The sequence below is a fragment of the Mustela lutreola genome, chromosome 11 (assembly GCF_030435805.1).
Source record: "Mustela lutreola isolate mMusLut2 chromosome 11, mMusLut2.pri, whole genome shotgun sequence".
In the NCBI taxonomy this organism is placed as follows: domain Eukaryota; kingdom Metazoa; phylum Chordata; class Mammalia; order Carnivora; family Mustelidae; genus Mustela; species Mustela lutreola.
The window spans coordinates 73,444,342-73,471,450 of record NC_081300.1 but is presented as its reverse complement, the minus strand read 5'-3'; the positions used below and the strand labels follow the sequence as shown (position 1 = coordinate 73,471,450).

Sequence of the window (27,109 nt, the reverse complement as noted above, 5' to 3'; positions counted from 1 at the left end):
TACGTGTGGGCTCTGAATTGCTTTAATAAGTTTCTTTGGGGGTCTTGAGTTATAACTCAGGTGCTGGTGAGTATTATATAATGTATAACATATAATATTATATATATTATATTTTATAAATATGTGAACTTAGCAACCAAACTGTAATTCATATACATTATTATTATAGAATATATAATGTTTCCAGATAGTAAGTGTCCCTGGGGATATTACACATTTATAGTTCACCCTTAAGCAACATGGGGTCAGGGGTGTTGGCCTCTCATGCCATCAGAAACCCATGTGAAACTTCTGACTCCCCTGAGAACTTAGCTGCTGATAGCCTACTGTTGAGCAGAGGGCTGACTGATGAGATAAACAGCAGGTTAACACAGAAATTGCATGTGACATGATTTATGCGCTGTATTCTCACAATATAGTCGGCTAGAGAAAAGAAAACATTCTTGGGGAAATCACAAGGAAGAGAAAATAATGTTTATAGTACTGTGCTATATTTATGGGGGAAAATATCCCGTAGAAGTGGACCCACATAGTTCAAACCCTTGCTGTCCCAGGGCCAACTATATAGTCTGCCGTCTCCTGGACAGTCACCAGAGTGTGCGTTGAAATGAAATTATCTCACTTTACAGGATATTTGAAAACTTAAAAAAAAGAAAATCTTCCCTTTTTTAAACATTGGATGCAGTATGTTAGCTTGGCTTTAAAAGTCAGAGTTTGGTGTTCTGTTTGAGAGCTGCCCAGTGTATATGGATGGATGGATTAATAGGTATAAATCAGGGAACGATAAACACGAGCATTTATGATGGTGTTGTTTTTCATTTAGGAGTCCTGAGTATTTATCCCAAAAAACATAAATGGTAAGGTGCTTACGACACTATAGCATTTACTGTAAGCAATTGTGTTCTAGACCTGGCATGACCATCTTTTAAGGATGTCGCCTGTATGTATAACATCCTTTTGATATTTTTGAAATATCATTAGCTCACAAGCCAGCCTTGCCAGACCTTTCCCGAGCTGCCGTGTTAGGAGCTTAGGAGCTCAGCTGCTCCCGCCTCGTTCATGTTACACGGCACTTCACTGTTTCCTCACAACTCGGTTGATAGAATTCAGAGGTGTGTGTGACACAGAGAGGACATGTGCGAGTCACAACCATTCACAGATTGATTCTGTGTCGAGGGAACAGCTGTGCTGTTGTCTTACAGAGACACTGTCCTTTGGCGTTTCCTTCAAGATGCCATCATTTGAATTTTGTGCTTGTCCCTCCTGTAGCCCTTCCCCTTCACTTCTAGAATATCATCAACAAAAGGAAAAGGCTGGGCACCTGGGTGGCTCAGTGGGTTAAGCCTCTGCCTTCGGCTCAGGTCGTGATCTCAGGGTCTTGGGATCGAGCCCCGCATCAGGCTCTCTGCTCAGTGGGGAGCCTGCTTCCCCCTCTCTCTCTGCCTGCCTCTCTGCCTACTTGTGATCTGTGTCTGTCAAATAAATAAATAAAATCTTTAAAAAAAAAGAAAAGGAAAAGGCTGATTTTTAAAAAACTCTTTTTAAGCTGATAGCTTTCCATATTATTTATTAACTTAGATTAAGAAATTGGGAAATAATGCAAAGTAATTTGTCATTTTTTTATTTTTATGGCTAGCAAAATTTACTGACAATGGAACAGATTCTGTCTGTGGAAGAAACTCAGATTAAAGACAAAAAGTGCATTTTGTTGAGGATAAAAGGAGGAAAGCAATTTGTCTTGCAATGTGAGGTGAGTTTCTTGTGTTTTTAAAAAACTTTTCCCTAACTGGAAGTTAGAGCAACTGTGTACCTGTCCACGGAGATGGCCACCTGCGTATGGGAGAGCTTCTTGAATCCATGCTTTACCGCTTACTTAGGAAAGCCCCTGGGCACGAGGGTCCTAGCAAATTAACAGTTGACATTACAGAAGCAAATGTTGGGAAATGGCTGGAGAGGAAGTCCGTGTTATAATCTGATTGCCCTGTCTGGCAACTCTGTCCAGTGTTCAGTAGGGGCCTGTTAGCTAGTCTCCCGGTTCTTAGCACTCAGCATGTTTGAGGTTGGGACCTGGGTGTTTAAGTAAACACAGATAGCGAAGTGACTTCGCTCTGGGGAGATGCCCTCTTTCTCTCTCCAGAATTCTACTGTAGCCCAAATTTAATCCTCTGGGAGACTGGGGGGGGCGGGGTGTGTACGTGTGTGTGTAGGGTGTGTGTGTGTCCAGGTGCATGGGGGGTGTGTAGAGGTGTGGGTGGGTGTGCGTGGGTATGTGTGTGTCCAGGTGGGTGGGGGTTTGTGTGGGGTGGGGGTATGCATGGGTGTGTGTGCACACGTGTGAGTGTCTTCAGAGAGCTAGACCAGTAGTAGATAACCGAGACATGTGTCTAGTAACCATCCCTCCAATGCACACGTGGGGTGTGTGTTCATGGGACGGAGCTCTCCTTTGGCATTACTGTATGGACATGAGCTGTTTTAGAAATTGTAAAGCACAGGTGCTCTCTGAACGAGTCACAGGCGGTCCTTCTCAGGGTGGGGCTTGGGCGGGGTTTCCTGGAGGGCCAGCCAGAGTGGCCCTGCTCCCCGTGGACGGCCTGGGAAGCAGGCTGGCGTGGTCGTGACCGGAGGCGCCATGTCTGTGGGCCAGCCAGGTGCACCCATCACAACCTCTCCCTTTGTGTCCCCATGTAGAGTGACCCCGAGTTTGTGCAGTGGAAGAAGGAGCTGACGGAAACCTTCACGGAGGCTCAGCGGCTGCTGCGCCGTGCCCCCAAGTTCCTCAACAAGTCCCGGCCCGGCGTGGTGGAGCTTTCCAAGCCGCCTCTCTGCCACAGGAACAGCAATGGACTCTGACGCCCTGGATGGGAGAGCCCCGGGGAGATGGGGCCTCGAGGAAGCCCACACTGGGGGCCTTCAGCCCTTGATGGGGAGCCTTTTGGAGAAGTCTGGGGGTCAGAGGTTTGGTCCGTTTGTCCCTGGGGCCCTTCCACATCTGGCAGTACCCAGGTCGCCGAGGTGCTCCTTGGAGGAGCTGTGCCCATGGTTGGGCCCGGCCGGCCTCCCACCCCTCCTGAGTGCCTCCCGCACATGACTCTGTCCATGCTCGAAACTACTGAAGAGACGAACGGAAGTTCTTTTCCTTTCTTGCACACCTGTTTGGGTAGACGTGAACCTCGAACTTGAAATGTCTGTATGTCTGATAGCAAACATATCTTAGACTTGCCAAGACAGAGGGCAGCCCCGCTGCGGCAGGTGCCAGGTGACCCGAGGGCCGTCCTGTGTCTTCTGCTGGGCTCCTCCATGTCCGCTCGTGCTTCTGGGCCCTGGGAGGTCAACGCACATTTCCTCCGTGTGCTTCAGCACCAACCAACCTCCTGATGCCCCATGTGGCGAGCTGAGGATAGTTTCTGAGAAGGTTGCTCTCGGGCCCCTGCCCTGCTGCGGCCCCACCCAGGTCCCCGCCTGGGTCCCACAGGGAACAGAGAGAGCTTGCCTTCAGAGGACTTAGGGGTCGCTCGTTGCTGACAGCGTTCAACAGTGGATGCTTGGAAGGCTTCATAGGGATCCTGAAGGACAGGCGGGGGCGTTAAACTTTCAGGGCAACAGTGATTTTCAGACAAATCGCACTTTCACGTGTCTGGGCATACACGGACACTTGGGGCTGAGTCTGTCTGGGGCTCCGACGATAAGCAGTTACAGGACACAGTTATTCTCGTTCCTGCCCCCAGAACACATACCTGCAACCAGCGTGTGAAGGAAGGAAAGAATTGCTCTGTCTTACGTTGTAGTATAATTTAAAATGAATTTTATTGACAAAGGAATGCTGAAGAATGAATGTGCTGGAATGAGTTAACTGTGTATGATGACTTCCGTCTCACCCTTTGCCTGTCATTAGTGAGTGGTACTGGGCCGTGGGTGGGTAGTCCCACGGTTCTCCCACGACACATCCGACAGCCTTTTCACGCCCCAATAAATGCTGGGCTAGAAGAACCAGTGTGTTTCCCAGTGAAGTCCTTTCTATCACCATACTGAAAATAATAACAGTGATTTTTGAAGTCCCCATATCTGTCTTACTCTTCATGCAATCCTGTTGTATGTTCCTAAGTTAACTACTGACAGTACAGATGACAGCATCATGACCTGCATCCTGCCCTTGATATTTGTACCGCCTCCAGATCTCCATGCACTGTGGTCGTTGAGAAAAGGAGTACTTCTTAATGAAATTGTATTTTGGGAGTTTGGAAGGTGATTACCGAGAGTTTTTTATTTCATAGGGCTCCCTTTGGAAGGGAAATTTGGAGGTCCACTCCCCATCTGAGCTATCAGTTGGGGTTTAAATCAACACATGTGTTCTACTCGGCTCTTTCTAGTAGAGGAGGACAGAGGCAGTCTTTATGTGCCTTGCTCTGGTTTTAAAAGGGAAGAATGGCGTTCACATTGTTTTTTAGGTAGTCGTTCCTCATAAAGGGTGAGTGCCTTGCAGCTATGGTTAATGACCACAGTCACTGCTGTTGCGGCCCCATCCCGGGCGCCCATCATTCAGCACTTACAGGCTGGGAATGGGTGTGCCCTGAGCCTCTGCCAGAGACTCCTATTGAGGAGGACACAGACTCCTTTGGGGTCTGGGCTTAGTCTTTCCCACTTACCACCTAGGGCATTAGCCATGCGAGCCTGCAGCTCTTTGAAAGACACCATCTTTGCTCTGGAGAAGAACAGGAGGCTCATCTGTCCTCGGAAAGGAAACAGGAATTGGAAGTCTTGCCTCAAACCTAAATTGGAAGTGCCGGGGTCTCGTCGGTGGGTCTGCTACCTGTGCTTGTCCCCGAAGCCGTCTGATAGGGCCAGCGTCCCCGCTGCCACTCGGAAAACACTTCTGGACCCTTCTGTGCCAGCAACTTGTGCCTGCAAGGCTAGAGAAGGCCGCCACTCTGCAGAGCTATTCTAGAACATTCCAAGAGTGTGACCTCATTCCTCGATGGCTGACCCTTCAACATGCAGACCACGAGGAAGGACAAGATGCAGCATACATTTTCTCACTTGAAGAAGATAAAGTTGACGTTATTTTTATAAAGTTATAATGTCTTGACTTCATGAATTAAGGGAATTAATCAAGCAAAGTCTAAAAGATGACTTTAAGCTGCTCTACAATGTATATGGAAGAAGCTAAAAACTTTAGTGAATCCAAGTTTATTTTTCCAGGTGAGAATATTCTCTCCGGTGCATTTGACCCTTCACGGCACTGGGAGGCATGCTTTTTCCCTTCTGCTCGTGTTTAAGGATGATTTTTCAGCAAAACTTCTAGAAATTAGCCTTTTCACTGCTAAAGCAAATCTTTTCGCTACTCATGCCTCTGATTGGCCAATCCACGGATGTGACAGTTTCAAAATTTGTGTGGAACAGGAGGGACCAGATGTGGAGGAAAGCAGGCCTCCCGCTCAGGAAAGTCCACGCCAGCAGCACACAGCCATCCGTTTGGAGCAAGACCTAGCTTGACATGTGATTTGAAATGCATCCTGTGGACACCAGAAACTATTGTTTTAAGGCCCTCACGGGCCCTTACAGGATATCCTTTACCCATTCACAGGGAGCTTTACCTCCACGAAAAAGATCAAAGTGTGATCTTTCTCTGATGATTTGAAAAATGTCACTCGGAATTTGTAGTCGGGCCGGTTGGACACAGCATTTGACTTTTCGATGGAATTGATTTTTCACATCAAGAGAAAGCCAGATTCTCAAAGTCAAGCCCTTGTTCACTTGCTGTAAATCTATGAAAGGTACTTTAAAATGTGCTGGGGTAGGAGAAGACCGATTCCGTAGGACTTAGTCCTATGTGATTTTTTTTTCTTAGTAATTTTGTTCAGGGAAGTGTTTCTGGGTCATTTGGAGACGCCTAATGAATTATCTCCACACCCCCGAGGACTGGTGATGTTTGTGCCCGGAGAGGAGGTGGGCTTCACAGGAGCATGGGATAGGTGGTGGCTGGGGGAGCCATGGGCAGGTGGAGTGGGTGTCTCCCAGACAAGAACAATGGTAGAAATGGGGCAAGGAAGGCTGTAACTTGCAGGTAAAAAAAAAAAAGTCACTCCCTTTACATGAAGCATCAAAGAAATGACTGACTAAAGTTGGCTGATTCCTTCCCTCTTTACAGAGGGAGTTGAATAGTAATGATTGTGAGATATGGTCACTTTATTTTCGATTATGGAGCCACTGGAATTATGAATAGCCCATCAACTTCCCGTCAGGGCCCTGCGTGCCTTCCAGCACCCTCCAGGAAGGCACCTGGCACCCAGAGCTACCGTACCCCTCACCCCATCTTTGCGCACCTTGCAACCATCGGCAGGTCCAGGCATGGGGGCTGGGTGGCCCCCCCTCGGGACCCTGTGGCCAGCTACAGACCTTCGTCACTTGTCCACTGGGGCCACAATAAGATTCCCGAGACCAGTGACACCCAACTTGCTGTTTAAGCCATGCCCACTTCCAGAGGGAGCTTTAATAGTTGAAGTGTATGGAAAACATTTTTCCCTGGAGACCTAACATGATTTCCCCTCCTCCCACGAAAGGTTGACTCCAGAGGTTTGAATTCCTCAATTACTTAAATTCCTACGAATATGAATTTTTTTTTCTTTTCATGTGGCCACATTTTAAAAGAGTTCTTTTCCTGTTAACTCGGGAATACTACAGTTTCCTCACGTTGTAACGGACCTGAGATTTCTTTCCCCCTCAAAGACTAACAGACCTGCCCTTTTAGAGCTGAGGGACCGGGATGCCCTCCCCGTGGTGGCTGATGCGGGACCTCTCACTGACGCAGCCAGGGGAGCACTGGTGAATGCCACACCCCAAATATTTAATTACCTTTAATGAAATGTGCACACATTCCCTATAGAAAGTGAGCTCACACTATAGGCATGTCATCAAAACCTACAGGAACAATAACTGTGTTTTAAAGTTTCAGCAACTCACATTCTTACGGCAAACTCCCCAACACCACAATCTCAAAACCATCTCTGAAAACTGGTCGTTCTGCTTCTGTATTTTATTTTGTCCTGATCTAAAACATCTTTGATGTAAGGGTAGGGAATGGAGAACTATTTCTAACCGTGCACTCAAAATTACAAAAGGACTCGAATTTTAATTCCCTGAGTATATTCCATGATGTATATATTCTAAGTGGTTTGTAAGCTATACAATGGCCATTTTTTTAAGTTCTATTGTGAAATCGTATTTTTCTATGTTTTAACTAATTCCAAGAGATTTGGCTTTTTCTGAGTAACATAAAGATTACCGAACGACATATATATATTATATATATATATATATATTAAAAAACAGAGTTCTATTTTAGCACAAAAGCATTTTATATTATTTATTGAATCCTTACGTTTGTTTTTGTCAGAGACATTCCTTCTTTCTGCTCCTTTTTCTTTGTATAGTTTGTTATTTAAAGAAACAGCAGCCCTTTCTGTGCTCCATGAAATAAAGTGGGAATAATGTACACAGCCCTGTGGGGCGAACATCTCCCTCCCCACCTCCCACTGCCATGGACTGTTTGCAACAAAAGCTCATCCTGGGCTCTGTGCCAAGAGGCATGTGCACTTCCCTGGCCACACCTGACTGCACACATGCCATGAAATACTGCTTCCATCTACCTCCGGAAGGCCCCCAACGCTTGCTTCCACACTGGCTTTGGTATCAAAGAATCTCAGTAACGCATCTCCCTCTGGATGTTGGCTTGAAAGCCGCGGCCCCGTCTCAGCCATCGCAGCAGACCCACCTCCCTCCCGGTCGTTCTACTCCCAGAGCCCAGGGCATCCCACGGAGCACCGTTCCCCACACCCTGTCTTGCTGCTGGCTGTCAGCCTGATGTGTCAAGGACTAAATGAGAGATTGGTCCTCAGTGCGGGGCACTGGGGGCCAGCTGGGTTTTAAAACACCACCTCTAGGAGCAGCGCCTTTGAATGTGACCTCCCTGACCCCACCCCCGACGCGGCTGTTTCCAAATGGTTTGGAAGGTAGGGTCATAAAGGCCAGTGCCCTCACGTGATCAAACCTTTGGCAGTGGTCTTACTTTCGAGCGGATGGACCCTTTAGGATTTCTGTGAACTAGAATGACCACTTCCTGGGAGAGGGTTGTGTGGGGGGGGTCCCTCCTCACGTGCTGACATTTCTCTCTGCCTGTCTTCCTCGCTGTGTAGCCGTCAGGGTGGCCCCATTCTCGCTCTGTTCCTGACCAAGCATCACGCCCTTAAAGAAACAAAACCGTTTCCTGCTGTGCGTGGCTCTACAAAGCAAAGCCGGTGAATTAGATACTGTAAATCTAGCTATTGTACCTGGGATATTAGCATTCTTTGTGATCTCTCTTCACCCTGATTGTGCCCGTGGAGATGTGCAGCCCTCTCTTGGTATCCACTTACTCGTGCACGTTTGAAGTCCCAGCCTACGGGAGACACTGTCCCCCTCGGTATCCACTTACTCGTGCACGTTTGAAGTCCCAGCCTACGGGAGACACTGTCCCACGCCTGCGGGCTCCCGCCCGGCGCAGAGCTCGTGCAGTCCTTTGGTATCACCGTCTTTCACGGCTGCTTGGGAACAGCAATGCTGGTTTCCTGTGTTGATAAATTGCTTCTGTGAAATCTCAATAAAAAGGCTCTGTACAAAGATATGTACTTTGGTGTGCTGTCCTCCCTTAGCCCCCACTAAAACCTGCATTTCTTTATCAGGCTGCTAAGACATCAGGACATGATACCTTTTAAAGACTCCTGACTTTGAGGACAATCCATGCAGAGGCTGGTTGGATAAAGAGGAATGGGATCGCTGACCTGCATTCCTGCGGACTGCTTGGATTGTTAGGGGCACAGCCCACTTCATGGTCTCCGGGGGGTGGGGGGGGTGGTTGGAGACCCAGTGGCTGGTGCCTCCTGCAAGACGTGTTGTGGGGAAAGAGCCTGTGACAGTCGGGCCACAAGAAGACCTGGGGGAGGGGGCCTCTATCTCCTCCGCAGTTAGTCTAGACTATACTGGCCCCCCACCCCCAGCATACTCCAGGGTGACCTTGGAGTCCCTTGGGAAGCGCAGATCCCTCACTGTCCATCCCTGCTCCCATGAAGATGAGGTGAGAGACCCCGGGGTATATGTCAGTTTAAACCTAAAATCCCAGGAGGCAGTGGCCCCAGGACCCCAGCAGCCTGGGCAGACCTGCCCGCTTGGGGGTCCTCAGGTCAGGGGCAGGCCAGCTTGTACCTGCCCTAGAGCTCAAAGCATCTCCCATGGGGTGCTGGTTCAGAAAAGAAGGAAGGCAGGATTGACTCCCGGAGCTATTTTTTCCCCAGAATGCACTTGGGTTTGCCAACTCAAAAATCGTTTAACAGAGTAGTTGACAGGAGGCCGGGCTCCAGAGCCGGTGGGCAGCTCCATAGGCAGTGGGGAGCCCGGGGCCTGATGAACCCCATAACTGAGAGCCGTGCCCCAGAGCTGCTGGAAGCCTGTTCCTCCTCCGGGCCTGGAAGTGCTGGCCACCCCACTCCCAGCCGACCTCTCTGGGCAGCCTGGTTGCTCTGCCATTTTCTCACCTCTGATTTACAAGAGTTGGTTGAGATGAGCCAAGATATCCTCCAGGTTTCTAGCGAAGGTTAAATGGGAGGAACATGGGCAGCACTTGCTTGCCACATCCCAAGGTTTCTTCCACATTGCCTCACAGATGACTGCTACCCTCCCCTCTCAACCTTGCATTCCCAGCTTTCGTCCCAATACGTCCCAGTCCTGCCCTGACGCACGCGGCATGCATTCATGGCAGCATGACGGACGAGGACAAGAGGACAGGAGCCTAAGGGCTTCCCCTTCTCCGGGGACCTGGGCTGGGAACTCCACAGAAGTTTGTTGGCCTCAGCACATTTGGGGATTGTCCTTCTCTTGGGGGCCCTCCTGTGCCCTGTGGGATGTTGGTCAGCCTTCTCAGCCTCTCCCTGCCAGAGGCCAGTGCATAACCCCCACCAGCCAGTCTGAACAACCCAAAATGTCACCAGATGTTGCCAAACGTCCCTTGAGGGACCACCCCCAGTTTCGAACCCCTGGTGCAAACGATGGGAAATTCTCCATGTGTTGGGGACAGTATTGGGACAGGGACTCTGTAAAGGTGAAAAGTTGTTGCCAGAGTTCGTGGCCAGGGCTCTTCACTCTTGGGAGGCTGTGTGGACCGTGAGGTCTGCTGTGCAACTGTTGTGGCCAATTTCATTGTCACATGCCGGCTCATGCCGGGTCATGAGCTTGACACAGGGGTATTGGAGGTAATGCCAGCCCTGAAGGTGGAGGGGCAGGTGTTAAAATTCCCAGGGTGGTGGGGCAAAGGGGAGCACCTGGGTGGTTTCGTCAGTTAAATGTCCAACTCTTGATTTCAGCTCAGGTCGTGATCTTAGGGTCGTGGGGTCAAGCCCTGCCTCAGGCTCAGTGCTGAGTGTGGGGTCTGCCTGAGATTCTTTCTCCCCCTCTGCTCCTTGCCCACTCACAGTCTCTCCCTTCCTCTCTCTCTTTCTCTCAAATAAAATAAATCTTTTAAAAAGTGCAAGAGGGGGACTGGTTATTTGTGTGGCCCCTGGGGCTTCTTCTGACACCTGCTTCATTTCATCCTTGATGTCGAAGTATGGAACAGATTTTTTTAGACAGCAGATCAGACCCATGAGGTGCAGTGGGGATGGGGGTGTGAAACTCCATGCCCGTGAACTTCCCACTCCTCTCAGGGCCAACTTTGCCCACGGCTTTGGCCAGTGACTGCAGGGTGAGCACGGGAGACTTGTGTCCACCAGCAGCCACGGCACTGAATGTGGTCCTGAGTCATTCCACCTTGCCAAATATGTCATGGAGGACCTTGGCCAGGGAGACTCCAGTGGACAGTGTCCTGTGCTGTCCAGATCCTCCTTCACTGAAGGACTTCCTGTCTGTGCTAGGGCTGCAGTCATCATCCCCTTCGAGGGTGCCTTAGCTACTGAGCCTGACACCACACCCTTGCCAGGGTGCCCACATCCAGTGACTGATCCACGCAGAAGTACAAATGCCTGGCCATCGTGGTCCCAATTTAGGAACAAACCAGCCGTTGAGGTCATAGTGGGGTTGCCGCAGGCTGTTTGGGGGCCCTTGTCACAGCTATACATTTCCCTCTGTTCGATCCTGATTCCTTCCCCATCCTTCCATAGACACACATACCAAGAGAACTCCTTAATAGTGTTCTGTCGTTACATTCTATTTCAGAGTCCACTTCCCCTGGGGAAACCAGCCTGCATTGTGGGGCCCAGGTGCCATAGGAGTTAGCTGGAGGTGATGGGAGGCTGGATCACCCACTGGCCAGCTGGCCGTGGCCACAGCCAGGAATTGGCAGTAATAGGTGCAACACAGAAAGCCCTAGATCAAAGAGAGGGGTGCTCCCAGCATTCACATTTGCAGCAGAGATGAGTGGGGATGGTATGCTGGTGAAAGGAAATGCACTGGCTGCTTTGTCCCATGGAGCTGGGAAAAAAATCACAGTCTAAGATAGAAGTGCAGTAGGGAAAAGGAGCCTCATGCCTGTGCCCGAGGGAAGTTACAACTTCAAGGCTAAGAGATTGGTTTTCCCGATTTATGGAAGACTGATTGTGTTACAGTTTCCTTGGATGATAAGCTGTTGGTTGGAAGCTGTCCCCTGTCCATTGTGGGAAATTTTGCCAGAGGCGTGAACCGAGGTGATGCAGGTCAGGTTGGTCTCGCCAAGCGGGCTGAATGGACCTCTGTGTGTGTAGCTGGATGAGTTCCATCTGCTCGGCGAGTTTTCAGAGCCAGCCTTCCTTTTGTCATTGATTGTAACAGACCCTCGTTGAACTGTCCCTTCTTTACGTTCCCTGTCTGTCCATGGAACCCACCCCAAACCCCAGACCCTACTCGCCAGCAGCTTGCTGCCATTTGCTTGTCCTGAGTTGCAATCCCTCTTCTATCCTTGAATAAACTTTCCCATTTTGAGCTTGCTTCCGTCTACTTCTTTATTTAGGGCAGCAAAGCGTTTGAGAAAAGTGAAGGAGAAAGTAAATCCTGGACAGTGGGACTGGGTGGCTAGGCTAAGCTTGATGGATGCTTTGGGGAAAGATACTAAAAAGCAGAGGGGTCAACCAGGCCAGATATGGGAGAGTGTATGCATTCCGGACTACTCTCCTGGGCTGTGGAATGGTGGCCAGGACACACCGAGCCTGGCTCTCCTGAGCATGGAGAATGCGAGGAGAGGAAAACATGCTGGGGGGCCAGCAGGACACCACGAGGCCATCCTGTGAGAGGACACCAGCATCACTAAGAAGGTCAAAGTTGGCTCTCCTCTGCAGGTAGTGCAGAGCTGGGGAAAGCTTTTACAGATCTACGTTAGGTCATTCAGTCATTCAGCAAACACTCGCTGAGCACCTACCATGGGCCGTGAAGGACTGGACCAGACAGTGGCATCAGGATCCCCATTTCATAGAAGGGAACCTTGAGGTGAGGACATTTCTTCGAAATTAGGATTGGGCCTTGCTCCCTTGCTCCAAAGACTGTGTCCTTCCCTGACATCCAGAGCTCTGTGTAGACACACCAGCTCCAGACTCTGGTCAGGAGGTGGGCTTCGGGCGTCTCTCTACAGGGATCTCTCCCACCTCCACAGTCTGGGCTGTAGTCTTCTGTTCACCAGTTGCTTTGTCCACTAGAGATTCCATGAGCCCCTGCTCAGGGCCTGGCCTGGTGCTGGGTGACCGGGATGAATAGGAGACCACAGACAGGTGGGAGATGTCAGACAGACAGACAGACATCTAGAGAACGCACGATGTGGGGCCAGGTCCTGGGACATTTGCTCTGGTCCAGTTTCCATACATTTGGTTATTTATTTCATACGTGTTTATGGGATGCATAATTGTGTACCAGCCACTTAAGGATACAGACAGAGAGAGACTGTCCCTTTCACCTCTGTGGGGACAATGACACACAACACAGGCCCTGCGACAGTCATGTGGGGGGAGTCTCATGATTGCTCCATGACACTCGGATGCACGGGACTGTTCTCCAGTTTATCAGGACACACCACACACACACACACACACAAACCTACACATGGTTTTCTGAAAACAGTGGGGATGATAGGAGCCCAAAATGGGAGAGGCCAGGGTATGGCATTCAGCCCTCAGGAGATAGGCAGAAGCAGTCACCTAGTGTGCAGTGAGGTGCGGTGCACTGGGGGTCCCTGAGTCACGGGGCTGTCTGTAGATAATGACTAGAATATTGTATCTCCGGGGACAAAAGAGAAGGGCCACCAACAAGGGTCCTACCCAAAAAAGAAGTTAAGGATAATCAGGAGGCTTAAGTTAAGTTGCCCCAATAAGATATCACAAGCCAGGGATGCCTGGGTGGCTCCATGGTTTAAGCCTCTGCATTTGGCTCAGGTCACGATCCTGGGATTGAGTCCCGAGCCAGGCTCCCCACTCAGCCTGCTTCTCCCTTTCCCTCTGCTTTACCCCTACTCCTGCTTGTGTTCATGCTCTCTCTCTCTCAAATAGATAAAATCTTAAAAAAAAAAAAATTACAATCCATCGCTTGGCCATTTTGTGGATCCAGAACTGGCCAGCTAAAGACGAGGCCAGGTCTCCAGCAGAGAAATTGACCACCCCGGGACAGGTGCACATGCCCATGGTTCCTCAGTCCGTGTCCCCATGGACCCGCCTCCACCTGGACTGTCCATGCCAAATGGGGCCAATTTCCGTGGGGGGCCTTGGTAAAAGGGCCTTCACTTTTTTATCCTGTCCTGCCCCCTGGGGAGCAAAGCCTGGAGACCAGCAGGCAAATGCTCAGCCGGGGAACAAAATGACGTTTACAAGACCTGCCCTAAATCACAGCTTGGGCAGAGTGATACTTGGTCTTTCGGGTGCATTTTTCAGCACCACATTTCCCAGGGTAATAAGCGGACATGCCAGGGGCCCTCAGGACACAGTGCCCTTCAAGTCAACGTAAACAGCGTTGCTAATGGAGTCTGACGGAGACTTGGAGTTGTTTCTACGCGTCCACCCCACCGCATAGGACCCAGCACCATGGAAAGATACACAAGATTAACAGGACAGGAGGTGGGTTCACATTTCATTATCCAAAGGAAACTGTTTCCACGAACTTCCAATAAAATGCTGAATCTTAGTTCCCAGAAGGAAGGAAGTACCTTGAGAGTATCTTGCTGTATCAGCAGGAGAGATGGAAAAGTAACAACGTGTTCTTCTGGTTAAAATGTCTCTAAAGAGAAGCAGCATGCCTTGTTTGCATGGAATGACCCTGGCTTTAGGAATCAGAAAGATCTAGATCGGAGTCCCTTGCTAACTGTGTGGATGTGATATTCTTAACCTATCGACGTCCTTACTTTTCTCCTGGGCAGCAGACACGGTACGGTACTTTTTAGTGTCCTGTTTGCCGCAGCATTTACGATTGTGCTCTCTGGAGCCAGCACTGCCTGGGTTCGAATCCCGGTTTCCCACGGCTTTGGGCCAGTTAGTTGACATGTCTGTGCCTCAGTCCATGCCCTATGGGTCAAACGAGAGTGGGGAAACCCTTACCTTGAGCAGGGTTGTCAGGAATAGTGAATGAGATCAGTATAAATCCCGTAGGGGTATCTGGCGGGGGACACATATTTTCACGCATTGATTGTTTACCAAGAGACACCAGAACTGGCTCAAGTTATTTTTTTCCCCCGAGTCCAGCTGGAAGGCAGAGCCATGCTCCCCTCCTCCCCCTAACCCCCACGGCCTCCAGTTATCAGTGTGGGTCAGAGCCTGGAGTATGCAGCCTGTTGGGGACAGGGATGACGGGTGAGAATGTGCTGTCCCCTCCCCTGCTCCATGCCACCAAATATGTCCATGCTGTCCGATGCCTGGTCTGCGGCCACCCCAGGCTGTCATCTCCTGGCCAGACCTGGGGCTCACCGGCTAATTTTAGAAATGACTTGTCGGCTCAGCTGCTGCCGTCACATTGGTGCAGAGGGAGGGTGTGGGGAGGACGGGGAGGAGCAGACAGGGAAGGGGATGTGTGTGAGGGTGTTCCTGACATTTCTCCTTCGCCCCCGCTGTCCAGGCTTGGTGGGGTCTCTGCGCTGCCCCCAGGGGAGAGCTCTCAGGCCGCTGTGTTTCCCGTGACCCGTGGCCTTGCACGGAGAAGGTACAGTGGGACGAGTTTTTACAAGGGGCACCTTGGGAGCTGACGGGCATAATTTTCCAGAATGTGCTTTTGGGGGACTAGGGTGGCACGTGTTGGGACCTGCGGTCTGCCGTCTTGGGGCCGCTCTGGCTGGACAGCCTCCGACGGCCCGTAAGGCCTGCTTAGAAAACAAAGAGTCTTAAGTGGCAGGATTTTTTTAGAACAAAATGCTGGGGTGAGCAGACACTTCTGAGGCTCCCCCTCGCCTGTCGGACCCCAGTCATCTGCTAATCATTTTTAAAAACTATGTTTAGAGTCCTGGATACCCTCCAGGGTATAATCTCAACCCCGCCACGTTCACAGTTCCTATTTTTCCCTCCCCTACCAGTGGTTTCTGCTTCACAGGTTGTCAGTTTATGGTCAGGCAGCCGACTCTCCTGGGGCCAAGTTCCCCACCCTGGCAAGGACAAGCCTTCGTGGTGGTGGCCTTTTATTTTCAATAAGCATGTGCATGGTGGGGGAGGGACGCGCTGGTTGGAAGACAAAGCTTGGGTTTCAGGCGGCACTGACTTGATCCTCAGTCAGTCCCAGGACCTACTTTATCTGGCTTGCCCTGTGGGGCCGGGACCTCCGGGCCTCAGAGCCTCGGAGCCTCGGTGCAGGGTTTCTGCTAGAGGAGGCTGGGGGAATAAAGTCCAGTCTAGCCCTGAGCTGGCAGAGGCCTGGGTTCCCATCCCACAGGGTCTGGAAATGTGGGTTGTTCCTTTTTCTTTGTGGCCGGCAGGAAGATGCCTACCCTTTTTAAGAACCCAGCTAACAGAGGGGCCCACGCGAGCTTCCTGTGTCCAACATGGTGGTAGTTTCTTGCATCTTGTTTTTGCTGCTGACCCGAGCTGTGTTCTCCCGTCTCTGCATGATAGGTCCAGGGTGGATTTGGGGAAGACCTGGGTCCAGTAGGCTATGAATGAGTTCTCGAATATGACAGAAAGAGGAGCCTGGGGGTGGGGAGAGAAGGAGGAAGAGCAAAGGCAGTCTCCTGACTTCTGAGGGGCTGCCTGTCTCCAGTGAGTAAGTATTTGGGGCCACCTGCACACAGGCCTGGTCACCTTGAGTCACCCAGCTTGGGCTCTGCTGAGTCGGTGACCTCAGACAAGTCACTCCCCAGCTTTGGTGTCCCCTTCCAAACCTGAGGGTGTTGGGTGGCCCTATCACAGAGCCATCTTCCGGGACCCAACCTCTGGGGCAGCATTTCTTCAAGTGTGGGCAGTCAGCCTTCGCTGGGGGCCTTCCAAAGCGCAGACTCCCCAGCTCTCCTGAGACCCATGGAACAATCTTGGGGGCAGGAGCCCAGAAACCCACAGATTTCATACCTCATAGCAGGCTCTGGGGCCCACTGAAGCCAGAGACCCGCCTTTCCTCAGGCGTGAGCTGAGAAAGCCTAGAGGGGGCTGCCCAGTCCTCATTCTTGCAAAATATATGAAGGCCGGTGGGACCCAGGGGAGAAAGACTGAGCCCTTCTGGTGGCATTTCAGGATGAGAACAGAAGGCCACAAAGCGAAGAGACTTCCTGGCGCGGCCAGAGAACGAGAACTCTGGTTGTTTCTACTGGGCCACGATGAGATAGCCCTTCAGTGGGGCCTGGCTTACTTGGTAGTTAGAAACAACTGTCTGAATGGTCATTTTGTCTCTCTCTTTAAAAAAAAAAATGTTTATTTATTTTAGAGAATGGAGTGGGAGGCAGGGAAGGCATGAGCAGGAGGCCCAAAGGGAGAGGGAGAAGGAATCCCAAGCAGATGCCACACTGAGTACAGAGCTCGACGTAGGGCTCTATCTCATGACCCTGAGATCACGCACAACCTGGGCTGAAACCAAGAGCAGGACGCTTCACCCACTGTGCCGCCCAGGCGCCTGTGAGTGGTGCCTTTTAAGCAGGTGGTTGGTCGCTGTGGTATATGGCCTTGCTTGGTTTTCTTTTACGTTTACATTTTTAATTCCAGTTCGTTAACATGCCATGAGATTATAATTCCTGCTAATTTTTTTCATTAATAAATTTTATTTTCTAGAGCCATTTCAGGTCCACAGCAAAACTGGGGGACAGGTACAGAGATTTCCCATGTCCCCACACATGGATATCCTCTCCCCGCTCTCCACATTCCACACCCAAGTGGGACAACTGACCCAACGGGTGAGCCTTCAGGGATACACCATCATCACCCGGAGTCCATAGTTGACATCGGGGCTCATTCTTGGTGGCAGACATTCTAGGGGTTTGGACAAATGGCAAAGTGGACCCATCATTGCCATAGCATACGGAGGGCCTTCCCTGTCCTCCACGCTCTGTCTGCTCATCCCCACCCCTCCCAACCCCGGGCAACCACGGATCTTTTTACTCTCATTATAGTGGTGCTTTCTTCCAGAATGTCGTATACTTGAAATCAGACGGCAGTGGGGCCTTTACAGATTGCCTGCTTTCACTTAATGACATGTGTTTACAGTTCCTCCGTGTCTCTTCGTGGTACCCTTATACCCTTATACCGTGTGAAACTGTGTGAAATGGAATGGTTTGAGAAAGGGACAAAGAGAGCTTGAGACGGGGGGGGGGGGGGGGGGCTGGGTGCTGTCAGACCCAATCCGGACTGTGGCACAGAGAGGGGAAGCAACTTGCTCAAGGACACACAGATTTGCAGTGTCAGCAGTGGCTTTAGAACAGCCAGTCCCTGCCCTCAAGACTGGCACTGGGGACCAGCCTAGGGTTCCTCATTTTAGGGCTAATAGCCCTATTTTCCCTATTACCTCTGCCCCCAAAGCCTTCTCCCTCAGTATCATCCAAACCTCAAAGGAAAGGATTAAATCATATGTCTTAAGTCAACAGAGGCCAACAAATATGACCTTTATTCAACAAATATGACCTTTATTCACCAAACAATGTCTTTGGGATAAGAGCTCACAGGATGGTGGGCATTGTATTACTATCAAGGCAGATATCTGTCTGTCTGTCTGTTTCTCTCTCTCTCTCTCTCTCACACACACACACACACACACACACACCCAGACCCATCAGTCAGTCTGAAGAATCCAAGGGCACCATCAGCTTCATCTGAATCACCTCCTCCTGGACAGGACTCCCCCAGCTCTGTGATTTTCCTTTCCTGCCCTGCTTTGCACTGAGCCTCTCCCGAATGCTTCATTCCCTTTAAGAACTACAGTCTCCGGCAATGAAGAAAGGATCCTCCACAATTTGCAGTGTGGGTTCACCAAATACCTGGCCAATACCCACGCTCAGGGAAATAGGAATTTCAAGGACTGGGGTCCCAAGGGAATTTTTCTTGGCCCATAAAAGACTGAATACATTTTCAGCTGTTTCGTGGGTACCAGCTGGGGCTTGAGTTTCAATTTCATGGAGGGCAACAGGATTAGCTGTTGAGCCGAGAGAGCGAGAGCGAGAGAGAGAGAGACGCACCTGCTCAATGGGATTAAATGTCTCATTGGTGCTGGATATCCCTGTGAGTTTGTGCATGAGTTATCAGCTCCATTTTACAGATCAAGAAGTGGGATTTCGAGGTTTAAGTGCCCCCAATGTCGTGCAGAATGAAATGAAACTGGGACTCTGCTGTTCCGCAGGAGACTGTATCTTCAGTCTACTATAATAAACAACAGGAGCTTTGCTAGTAAATTGTGCTATACTGTTTCACATGGACAGGTAACAAAGCCCATTCACACTCATGACCTCACTGGATCCACTGATAATATTTTGGAAGGGGCTACTGCAGTGTCAGTTTTTCTGAGGAAATTGAGAATCAGAGAGGTTTTGTGACTGCCCAAGGACACAGAGCTACTAAGTGGTGATGGATCCAGGAATTTCTTCTCTTTTGTCAATGGTGGGTCAGCTCTCTCTCTTTTTTTTCTATTATCATTCTTTGCTATTTATTATTCAAACCAAGATTATTTTGCCCTTGTTTCCAAACCCTGAATGCTTCTCTTTGCTCGATAAGGACTTTTTAGAGAAGGGTGTCTCAACCAACCCACTATTGACATTTGGGTCTGGATGATTCTTCGTTGTATGTGGTGCGGGGTGGGAAGGCTATCCTGTAGGATGTTGGAAGCATGCCTGGCCTCTCCCTGGTGGATACCCCTAGCACCCCCCCCCCCCACACACACACTCTAGCTGTGACAACCAAAAATGTCTTCAGGCATTGCAAACATCCACTGATGAGCACAATCACACCTACTGAAAACCACTGATCTAATCTAGTGTGATCCAATAAAGCTTCTGCAAGGATAGAAATATTCTGTACCTTTCCTGTCCACTATGGTAGCTGCTAGCCAACTGTGGCTATTGAGCATTTGAAATATGGCCAGTGTGACCTGGAAGGTGATGTTTTCCTTGGATTTCCTTTTCAATTATTTCAGTCATTTAAATCACGTGTGGCTAGGGGCTGCTTTATTTGACAGCCTAGCTCCAGAGGGCAACATAGTATGGGTAGGAAGATAGCCCATCAATGGGGCACTGGACCCTACAAGCAGTCATGGGATCCCCCCACTCCCCCAGCAGAAGTGTGACCAGCTTCTTGCTTCACTGCAGCCAGCAGAACACCAGACGGCCAATGGCAAATACTTGGCAGACCTACCAACTCTAGCCGTTTCTGTGCTCATGGTAGGCATTACTAGTTGATCACCACATGCCTTTCTGCTAGTACAGGATCATTCTCAATGTAACACTCTGGGCAGTGCCCAACTGCAGATCAGCTGGTGCTGGCATGAAGGAGAGACATTGTTGGCTGTCCCTGCATGAGGTCAGGAGGCTGGTCTGTAAGGTCCAGCATCTCATCAGGCTATATGGTGGCTGGCAAGGGCATGGGCCTGCCTAGGTCAGTGGGACAACCACAGATATGGAGAGGGGAATGGTGATGTGTTGGAGGGACCCAGACTTTTCTCTGTTCATGTCTCCAAGAAATACTCACTGCTTGATTTGTGGGTTGAGGCAAGGCGTAAAGGGGCGGGTGGGTGCTGGCTTGTCAGCCCCTGAGGTGCAGAGCTTTTGCAGAATTTAATGGACCTGGGTGCCATATTCAGATGACCAAAACATATTTCTTATAAATATTTGGTTTTTCTTCATAGTTCAGAGCTCACAGCTCTGAAACTATTGGCATTCCTTAAGTCTTGAGAGTGATAAATGTGGCTTTTGTTAATGCTAACACCATGATTTTTGAAAACCACCTAAGGATGGGAGCTGATGGCCGATGGAGACAACCATGGGATTAGAGGATTGGAACCTACCCCTGATCTCTGAGGCAGGAGAGGGGTGAGAGACTGAGTTCAATCACCAATGGCCCATGATTTCATCCATCGTACCTATGTAACAAAGTCTCCATAAAATCCCAAAAGAATAGTGTTCGGAGAACTCCTGGTTGATGAACATATGGAAATTTGGGGAGATTGGTGACCCTGGATCAGGCCTGGGGCCCCCTACCCTTTCCCCATCCCCTGCCCTGAGTATCTCTTCCATCCTGACTTCTATCCCTTCATAATAAATGGGTGATTTGGGGAGCAAAAATTTCTCTGAGTTCGAGCTGTTCTGGCAAATGTATCAGAAACAAGATGGGGGTCATGGGTACTTCTGATTTATAGCCAGAGATGGTCAGAAACACAGGTGACAACTTGGGTTCAAGACTGGAGTCCGAAGTGGAGGGTGCTCTTGTGGGGCTGAGCCCTTTACCTGCAGAATGTCGAACTGTCTCCAGTAGATGGTGTCAGAATTGAGTTGAATGGAGTTGACTCTTAATCACCCTGCTGGTGTTGAGAACAGCTTGGTGTTGTGTGGGGAACGCCCCCTGCAGTTGGAGTTGGGTCCAGGAACCTGAAAGACTGGGGGCAGTGGGGGATAGGGATGCTGGGAATGTCGCGGCTCACAGGTGTACAGAGCATCCAGTAATCCCACTGCCTTGTGAAATGGACAAGAAAGGCTGGTGCCCTCATTTGACAGGTGGTGGGACTGCAGCCCTAAGGGAGTCCACGGAAGGCAGGTGAGGCCTGAGGTTAGCTGTGAGACCTCTAAAGAGGAGGTGAGCCCATCAAGGGACAGGAGGTCTGCTGTGTTCACCCCAGTCAGCCTTTGTGAATGGAAGTGTCCACTCTGTTGCAAAGAACCATCTAGAAAACTTCCTGGGGACAGTGGCCAGCATTCTGAAGGTTCTGGGAGCCGTGAGAAATTTCTTAACTGAGAAATGGTTGAAGGCTTCAGATGAGAAAATTGGGGGCAGACCCCATATGGGTCACATGGAAAACCTTATCTGCCACTCCAGAGAAGAGAACTGGGGTCTGCATGTGGCTGTCCTGATAAGGCAGCTCTGTGGGTAGGAGGAAAAGGTGGTAGATCCCAGGGAACAGGAAAATGAGGACCCTCGTTGTGTGCCAGGATCAGAGAAGGTGGGTTCTATGGCCTCTGAGGGCTTTGCAGCTCTGGTTTCAAAGAAGAAAAACAAAATGAGAGCAGACCCTGAGTGTCTTACTTAGTAATGAGCTCCCCATCACTGGGTATGACCAAGCAAGGATTCATTGATTTTCCATCCAGGAGATTCCTTGTGAGCAGGGCTGGTCCTCTGAGGCTCTCTGACAGTGGACAGTGGGCAGGGCATTGCATTCTCCACCCCCTGCTTCCCTGTCTTCTCCATCAATGCCTCCCTTGCTCTTCCCTCCCTCCCTCCCTTCTTCTTCACTCTCTCTATTTCCTACTGCTAACCTCCCTTTTTTCTAATTCATCACCTCCCCTACCCTCTCTTCTCATCTTCTAGGATAATGGGCTACTTGCTAGATGTGGGTTTCCCTTGCTCTGATGAGGGGAGGGTGTCTCTGTGTTGGGCAAAGTCTCTTTTCATTACTGCGTGGCTCTGTGACCATCAAACTCTAGGTCTGGATGAGCTTGGCTGCATCATGCATGAATCAAGAGAGTCACTTTGTCCCTTAAGCCAACATCTGGCAAATAGGTAGCATTCCTATTCCTATTCCTATTCCTATTCCTATTCCTGTCTCATTCCCTCCTTCCATGCCTGGGACAGACATTAATAATCAATCAGAGCATTCTCTTCCACTGAGCCCAGATAAAAGCTCAGAGTCCTTCCCATATAACACCCCAGGAGGCAACTAACCATCTGTCAGAATTAATGCATGAGTTGAAACCTACTTGCCCCCTGGCTATATTGGCTAGGGTCCCACGATGACAGCATACCCAGCTGGTAATGTGGAGAGACTTTTTAATGAAGGAACTCTTCCAAGAGGTGTGTGCAGGGTTAAGGAAACCAATAACGCAGGGGACAAGCAGTGGTGGGTTACTAGCATTGGGCTGGTTGCAAGGCAGAGATGGTTAATAGAGGAACCTGGGGGCTAATGGCAGTCTGTCCTTGAAGAGGGACTGCTCCAAGGGGCTTATGGCTGTAGATGGAGAAACATAGCCTTTGCCAAAACTGGGGCCGGAGATGGAGGAAGCAGGACAGGTAGGGCAATAAAGACTCTACCTCTAGTCCCTCCCATATGCAGGTCTCCTTCCAGAGCCTTCCATTGACCAAATTCAGCAGGAGGCCAGAGAGCCAGGGAGCCCTGGGGTCTACAACCCTAGTGGTCAGCACCCCGAAGCACAGAGCAGGCTAAAGAAGGAAGCAGAATGTTAGGAAGCCCAAATAGAAGAACCAAGCCTCCATTCTTCCCTTCCCCAGCAACCTGCATAGACTTGGGGCCCTTCCATCCGGGGAATGGCCCCAGACCTGGCTGCCTTGGAAGAAGGGATGAGGAAAGAGAGCCTGTGGGGGTCCTCAGAAAGCTTGTGGTATGAATGTTGGAACTTTGACCTCCTCCTACCCGATTTGGCCAGGACCAAATCCAGCTTTCTGCCTGGTTTAAAAAATGAAGTTGCATTGAAATGGCCACACCCCTTCTTTTATATATCACCCAGGACTGCTTCTGGGGTGCAAAGGCAGAGCTGAGTAGTTGCAAGGGAGACCCTGTGACCTCAGTGCTTGACCAGCTTCCTATCTGGCCCTTTATGGGAAACTTTGCGGACCTCCCCCGAGCACAGCATGCTGGACCAGCAATAGGAGGAGCTTTCTTCTGGACTGAAGAGGGCTGGGGGTAGGTGATTGGGTGGGGAAGATCCACCAGGCCAGGACAGGAGAGGGGACTTTGGGAGGGCACCTTCGAGGGAGGGAGGCAGCCAGCCTGTGGGCACCCAGCAGGGAGAGCAGAGAGCCGAGAGCACAGGTGCCCTCTGATCTCTGCCACTGGGTGATTCCCATGAACTTGGGCCCACCTGGAAGCCAGTAGGTAGAAGGGGTGGAGGATGGGTCTGAAGGGGTGAATGGATGATACCCAGCTTGGGGCACCTTCCTCTGCCCCCGCCCTGGCCCCCCCCTACTGGCTGGAAGCAAGGCACTTGCCCTCCCTCTGATATGGGGTCACTCACAGAACCCACCTCAGAACAGGGTGCCTTGTGGGAGTCGTGACATGACCACTCACGTTCTCAGCACAGAGCCGTGCGCAGATCTTCATGGGGGCCTGTCATCAGTGGTCTAGCTTTTGTTGCCTCCCTTCCAGGGTCTAAGGGCTGAGATTTCAGGGTTGAGCAGAAGGAGCAGTTTAGTCAACAAGGTCATCCCACTCCTTCCTGTGTGACCTTAAACCCCCTTGCTCCTCAAACTACAACAGACCCAGTGCTGTGACTAACACCCAACAGATACTGACCAAATAGAGCATACCCCCAGCTACCTGAGGAGGTACGTTCTTAAACCAACTTCCTGGGATTACCCAACCTAGGTAGGTTCCCAACCTAGGGAACCTCCAAGCCCCAACCTAGTGGCCCCAGATTGGCCCTTGATTCTTACCACCAGCCTGGGGCTGAAATGGGAGCAGAGTGTGGGTGGGAGGCATGGGACGTCTTGGGGAGGGGGAGGGACTCAGCTTGATCTTTTTGCTGGGTGACCCTGGGCAAGCGCCTTTACCTCTCTGAGTCACTGTTTGCTCTATGGGAGGATGCCAACCACACGGTGCTGTTGTGGGAATGAAAATGATAATGACTTTTAAAATAAATAAATTCTAGTTCCAGTAGGAATTAAGGGGGAACTGGGGGCAATTGGGTGTAATGATCTATCTCATTGCTAGGCATGTAGTAGCTTCTCCCTCAATGCTGGAGAATTATCCTGGGCTGGGCTCTCCAGGCCAGCCTTGAGCCATGGAGTCAAATAAAAATGAAAAATATGATCGAGGGCAATTACTGGTGATTAAGAACATGCTCAGTTATAGGTGTTCTCCTCCTGTTTTAAGTCTGAGAAAAATGAGGCTTGGAGAATTTCCTGGGTTCCCCCAGGGTAGTGGTGGTGGCAGGACACGTACTTGGGCCATGATAACATGCGGCTGCCCCCTGTGCCACCCCTCCCCCCACCATGGATACAGATAGCACAGGAGGATGTCAGAAATCCACATCACAGTCTTGCTGCCAAAGTCCTCCTCTGCCCCTTCTCAGCCACACTCCTCATCATTACCTGTTCCTGAGTTCCTACATTCATTCAAAAAACATTTGCTGAGAACTAAGTATGTGCCAGGCACTGTCCTAGGCACTGGACCCACGTAAGAGGACATAACAGTTGGAAATTCTGGTCTTCATAGGGCCATGTTCTGCAGGGTGAATCAGAAACTAAACAACAACAAAAAATCTATAGCATGATGGACACTGGTAATTAGCCATAAATTGCAGTGGCAGGGTGGGGTGGGGGGGGAGAACAGGATAAAATGATGTGCAATCCTGGGGGAGGGTAGGGGTGCGGTGGGAGGGATGGGAGTTATGCCTTCATTTAAGCAGTGAAGGCAGTATCAGTGACAGGATGACTCTGAGCAAAGACTTACCATGTGGAAGGAAAAGCATCTGGAGCCGAGGGAACAGAATGTGCAAAGGCCCTGAGGTGGGAACCTGTGTAGAAGTGCCTGCAAGAGGTCAATGTCACTGCTGGGGAGGAGCAAGAGGCAGAGGCATTTGGGCAGATGGTTGTGGGGGCCACCTGAGCCTCTATAAAGACTTGGGAGTTTGTTCTTTGAGAGAGGGGAAGTCACTGGAGGGCTGGCCTCTGTGTTAGGACTGGACATTTAGGGGGTGAGAGGGAAAGCCTTGAGGTTCTCCTGGGGCCCCTCAGATCTAGCTTGCATCATGAAAAACTGTGTCAAGCTGTCCCTGACTTTGGGGATCACCTTTCCTTTCCCCAGCCTCCCCCCTTCCTAAGGGGTGACTGAAGACGTTATACCATGGTTTCCGAGCGTCTGGGGCTTCCTCATCGCTTTAAACGGCAGCTGATGGGGCAGGTGTGAGTTTTTGGCCTGGAAGGGAACGTGGTGATAAGAACACTTACTTAAATTAAAGCTTGACAAAGCCTCCCCAGTGGCATTGGCTCCTGGCCCTGGGTCACTGGGACTGGCCTGGTGCCTCCGAGGGGACGTGGGGAGTGATGGCCCCACGCAGAGCTCCCTCTTGTTCCCCTGTGCTGTGGAACCTCTGGGCAGGCCAGCAGCCCTGGGCTGAGGACAGCCCACACTGACAGCCAGGATTCTCCCTGGAGCCTTGAAGCTGAGGGTGATCCTTGGGAAGCAGCCACTGGGCTGGCCAGGCTTGGGCTGGATGGGAAGGGGGAGGGGACAGTGGACAGAGTATCTACCTCATGTCAGGGCTATTCATAACCCGGGCTCTACTTCCCAGGCACGCGGCATAGCGGACTCTGGCTGTGAGTCACTTGGGGGCCTCCCTAGGGTCCCTCCATCCCCAGGGATCTCACCTTATGTGCACTCTCCAGCTTCCTTTGTCTCTGCGAGCCGGGGAGTCCACATGGTGGGGAGTTTTTTCTCAAGGCAAAGACTTGGCTCTTTGCACTGGGACATGTTCCCAGGGTCTCCTCTTTGGTTCATGACCTCATCAGAGCTGAAATGTCCCTTCTTGGATCTTTGGATCTTGAGATTTCCTCTTGCCCAGGCCCCACAGGGGTATGTGTGTGTGAGGGTCTCAGTCAGTCCTGTGCTGGTAAACATTTAATGGGCAGCTCCTGGAACCAAAGCCCTGATCTGACTCATTTGCCAGTTTCTGGGACATAAACCCTTCCAGAGCCAACTTCTTAGCGGTTAAAGTGACATCACAGAATGTGGAGTTAGAAAGAAGTGGCCTTAGCGGACTCCTGGAAGATGGTAGGAGCTGGTGGGAGCTGCCTCCAGCCCAACCCCTCCGGGCCCCAAGTTCTGCCTCTCCAGCTTCCACGATAAGCAGTGGGTGGGATCACCTTGAACTCTGCGCAAAGCCGTCGTACAGATAAGTCACTGAAAGCAGCTACTTGAAGGCCAGATAGGGCTTTGGAAACTCTGGGATGATGAGAAGGGGGGACATCTTTCTCACTGTCTCTCTCTGTCAAATAAATACATAAGATCTTTAAAAAAAAAAAAAAAGACGAACTGCACAGTGGGAGAAGCCAGACACAAAGAAGACCGCAGATGCTCAGATCCCATATCTAAGGCACTAAGGGAGAATACAGCTATAGTGGCTGCAAATGGTCTGGAAGGGTCTCCTTGGGGTAACGGGATTGTGGTCTCGGCTGCAAAACTCTGTAAGCTCATCAAAGACTGGTATGCTGTATGCTTACGAATGAGCAGATTTTAACGGCTGACCTTAGAAATGACTGTTCCCTGGAGCTGTTGTAAAATGTTTCCTATGTACCCTTCTCAATGGATTCGCCATATTCCTTCAAGTTAGATGGGCTGGGATTTATTTGGCCTTCTCTAGTTACTGCACGCCTGGGTTGTGTCTCTGGTTTGGGTGTTATGAGGGACCCAGGGATGAAAGTTTCTGCTTTAGGATCCCTTCCTCAAACTTGTTTTCCAGAAGAGGACTTTCTAAGTCAAAAGTTATGAACATTTATCAAGATTCTCAATATGATGCTGGGGGTGTATGGGT

General features: G+C 50.5%; 2 protein-coding genes across 7 annotated transcripts in view; both read left to right on the top strand.

Moving 5' to 3' along the window:
* Nucleotides 1-8,656, top strand: part of GRK3 (G protein-coupled receptor kinase 3) — a 119,094-nt gene extending 110,438 nt beyond the window's left edge. For all 6 annotated transcript variants that reach the window (XM_059140994.1, XM_059140997.1, XM_059140996.1 and 3 more), the window contains 2 exons: nucleotides 1,637-1,750; nucleotides 2,689-8,656. In XM_059140994.1, the coding sequence (XP_058996977.1) occupies nucleotides 1,637-1,750; nucleotides 2,689-2,850 (276 nt within the window). In that variant the 3' untranslated portion in view covers nucleotides 2,851-8,656. The remainder of the gene's footprint in view (nucleotides 1-1,636; nucleotides 1,751-2,688) is intronic.
* A 6,339-nt stretch (nucleotides 8,657-14,995) lies between these two features.
* Nucleotides 14,996-27,109, top strand: part of MYO18B (myosin XVIIIB) — a 250,714-nt gene continuing 238,600 nt past the window's right edge. Inside the window, exon 1 of the mRNA XM_059139951.1 lies at nucleotides 14,996-15,162. The gene's annotated coding sequence lies outside the window, so the exon portion shown is untranslated. The remainder of the gene's footprint in view (nucleotides 15,163-27,109) is intronic.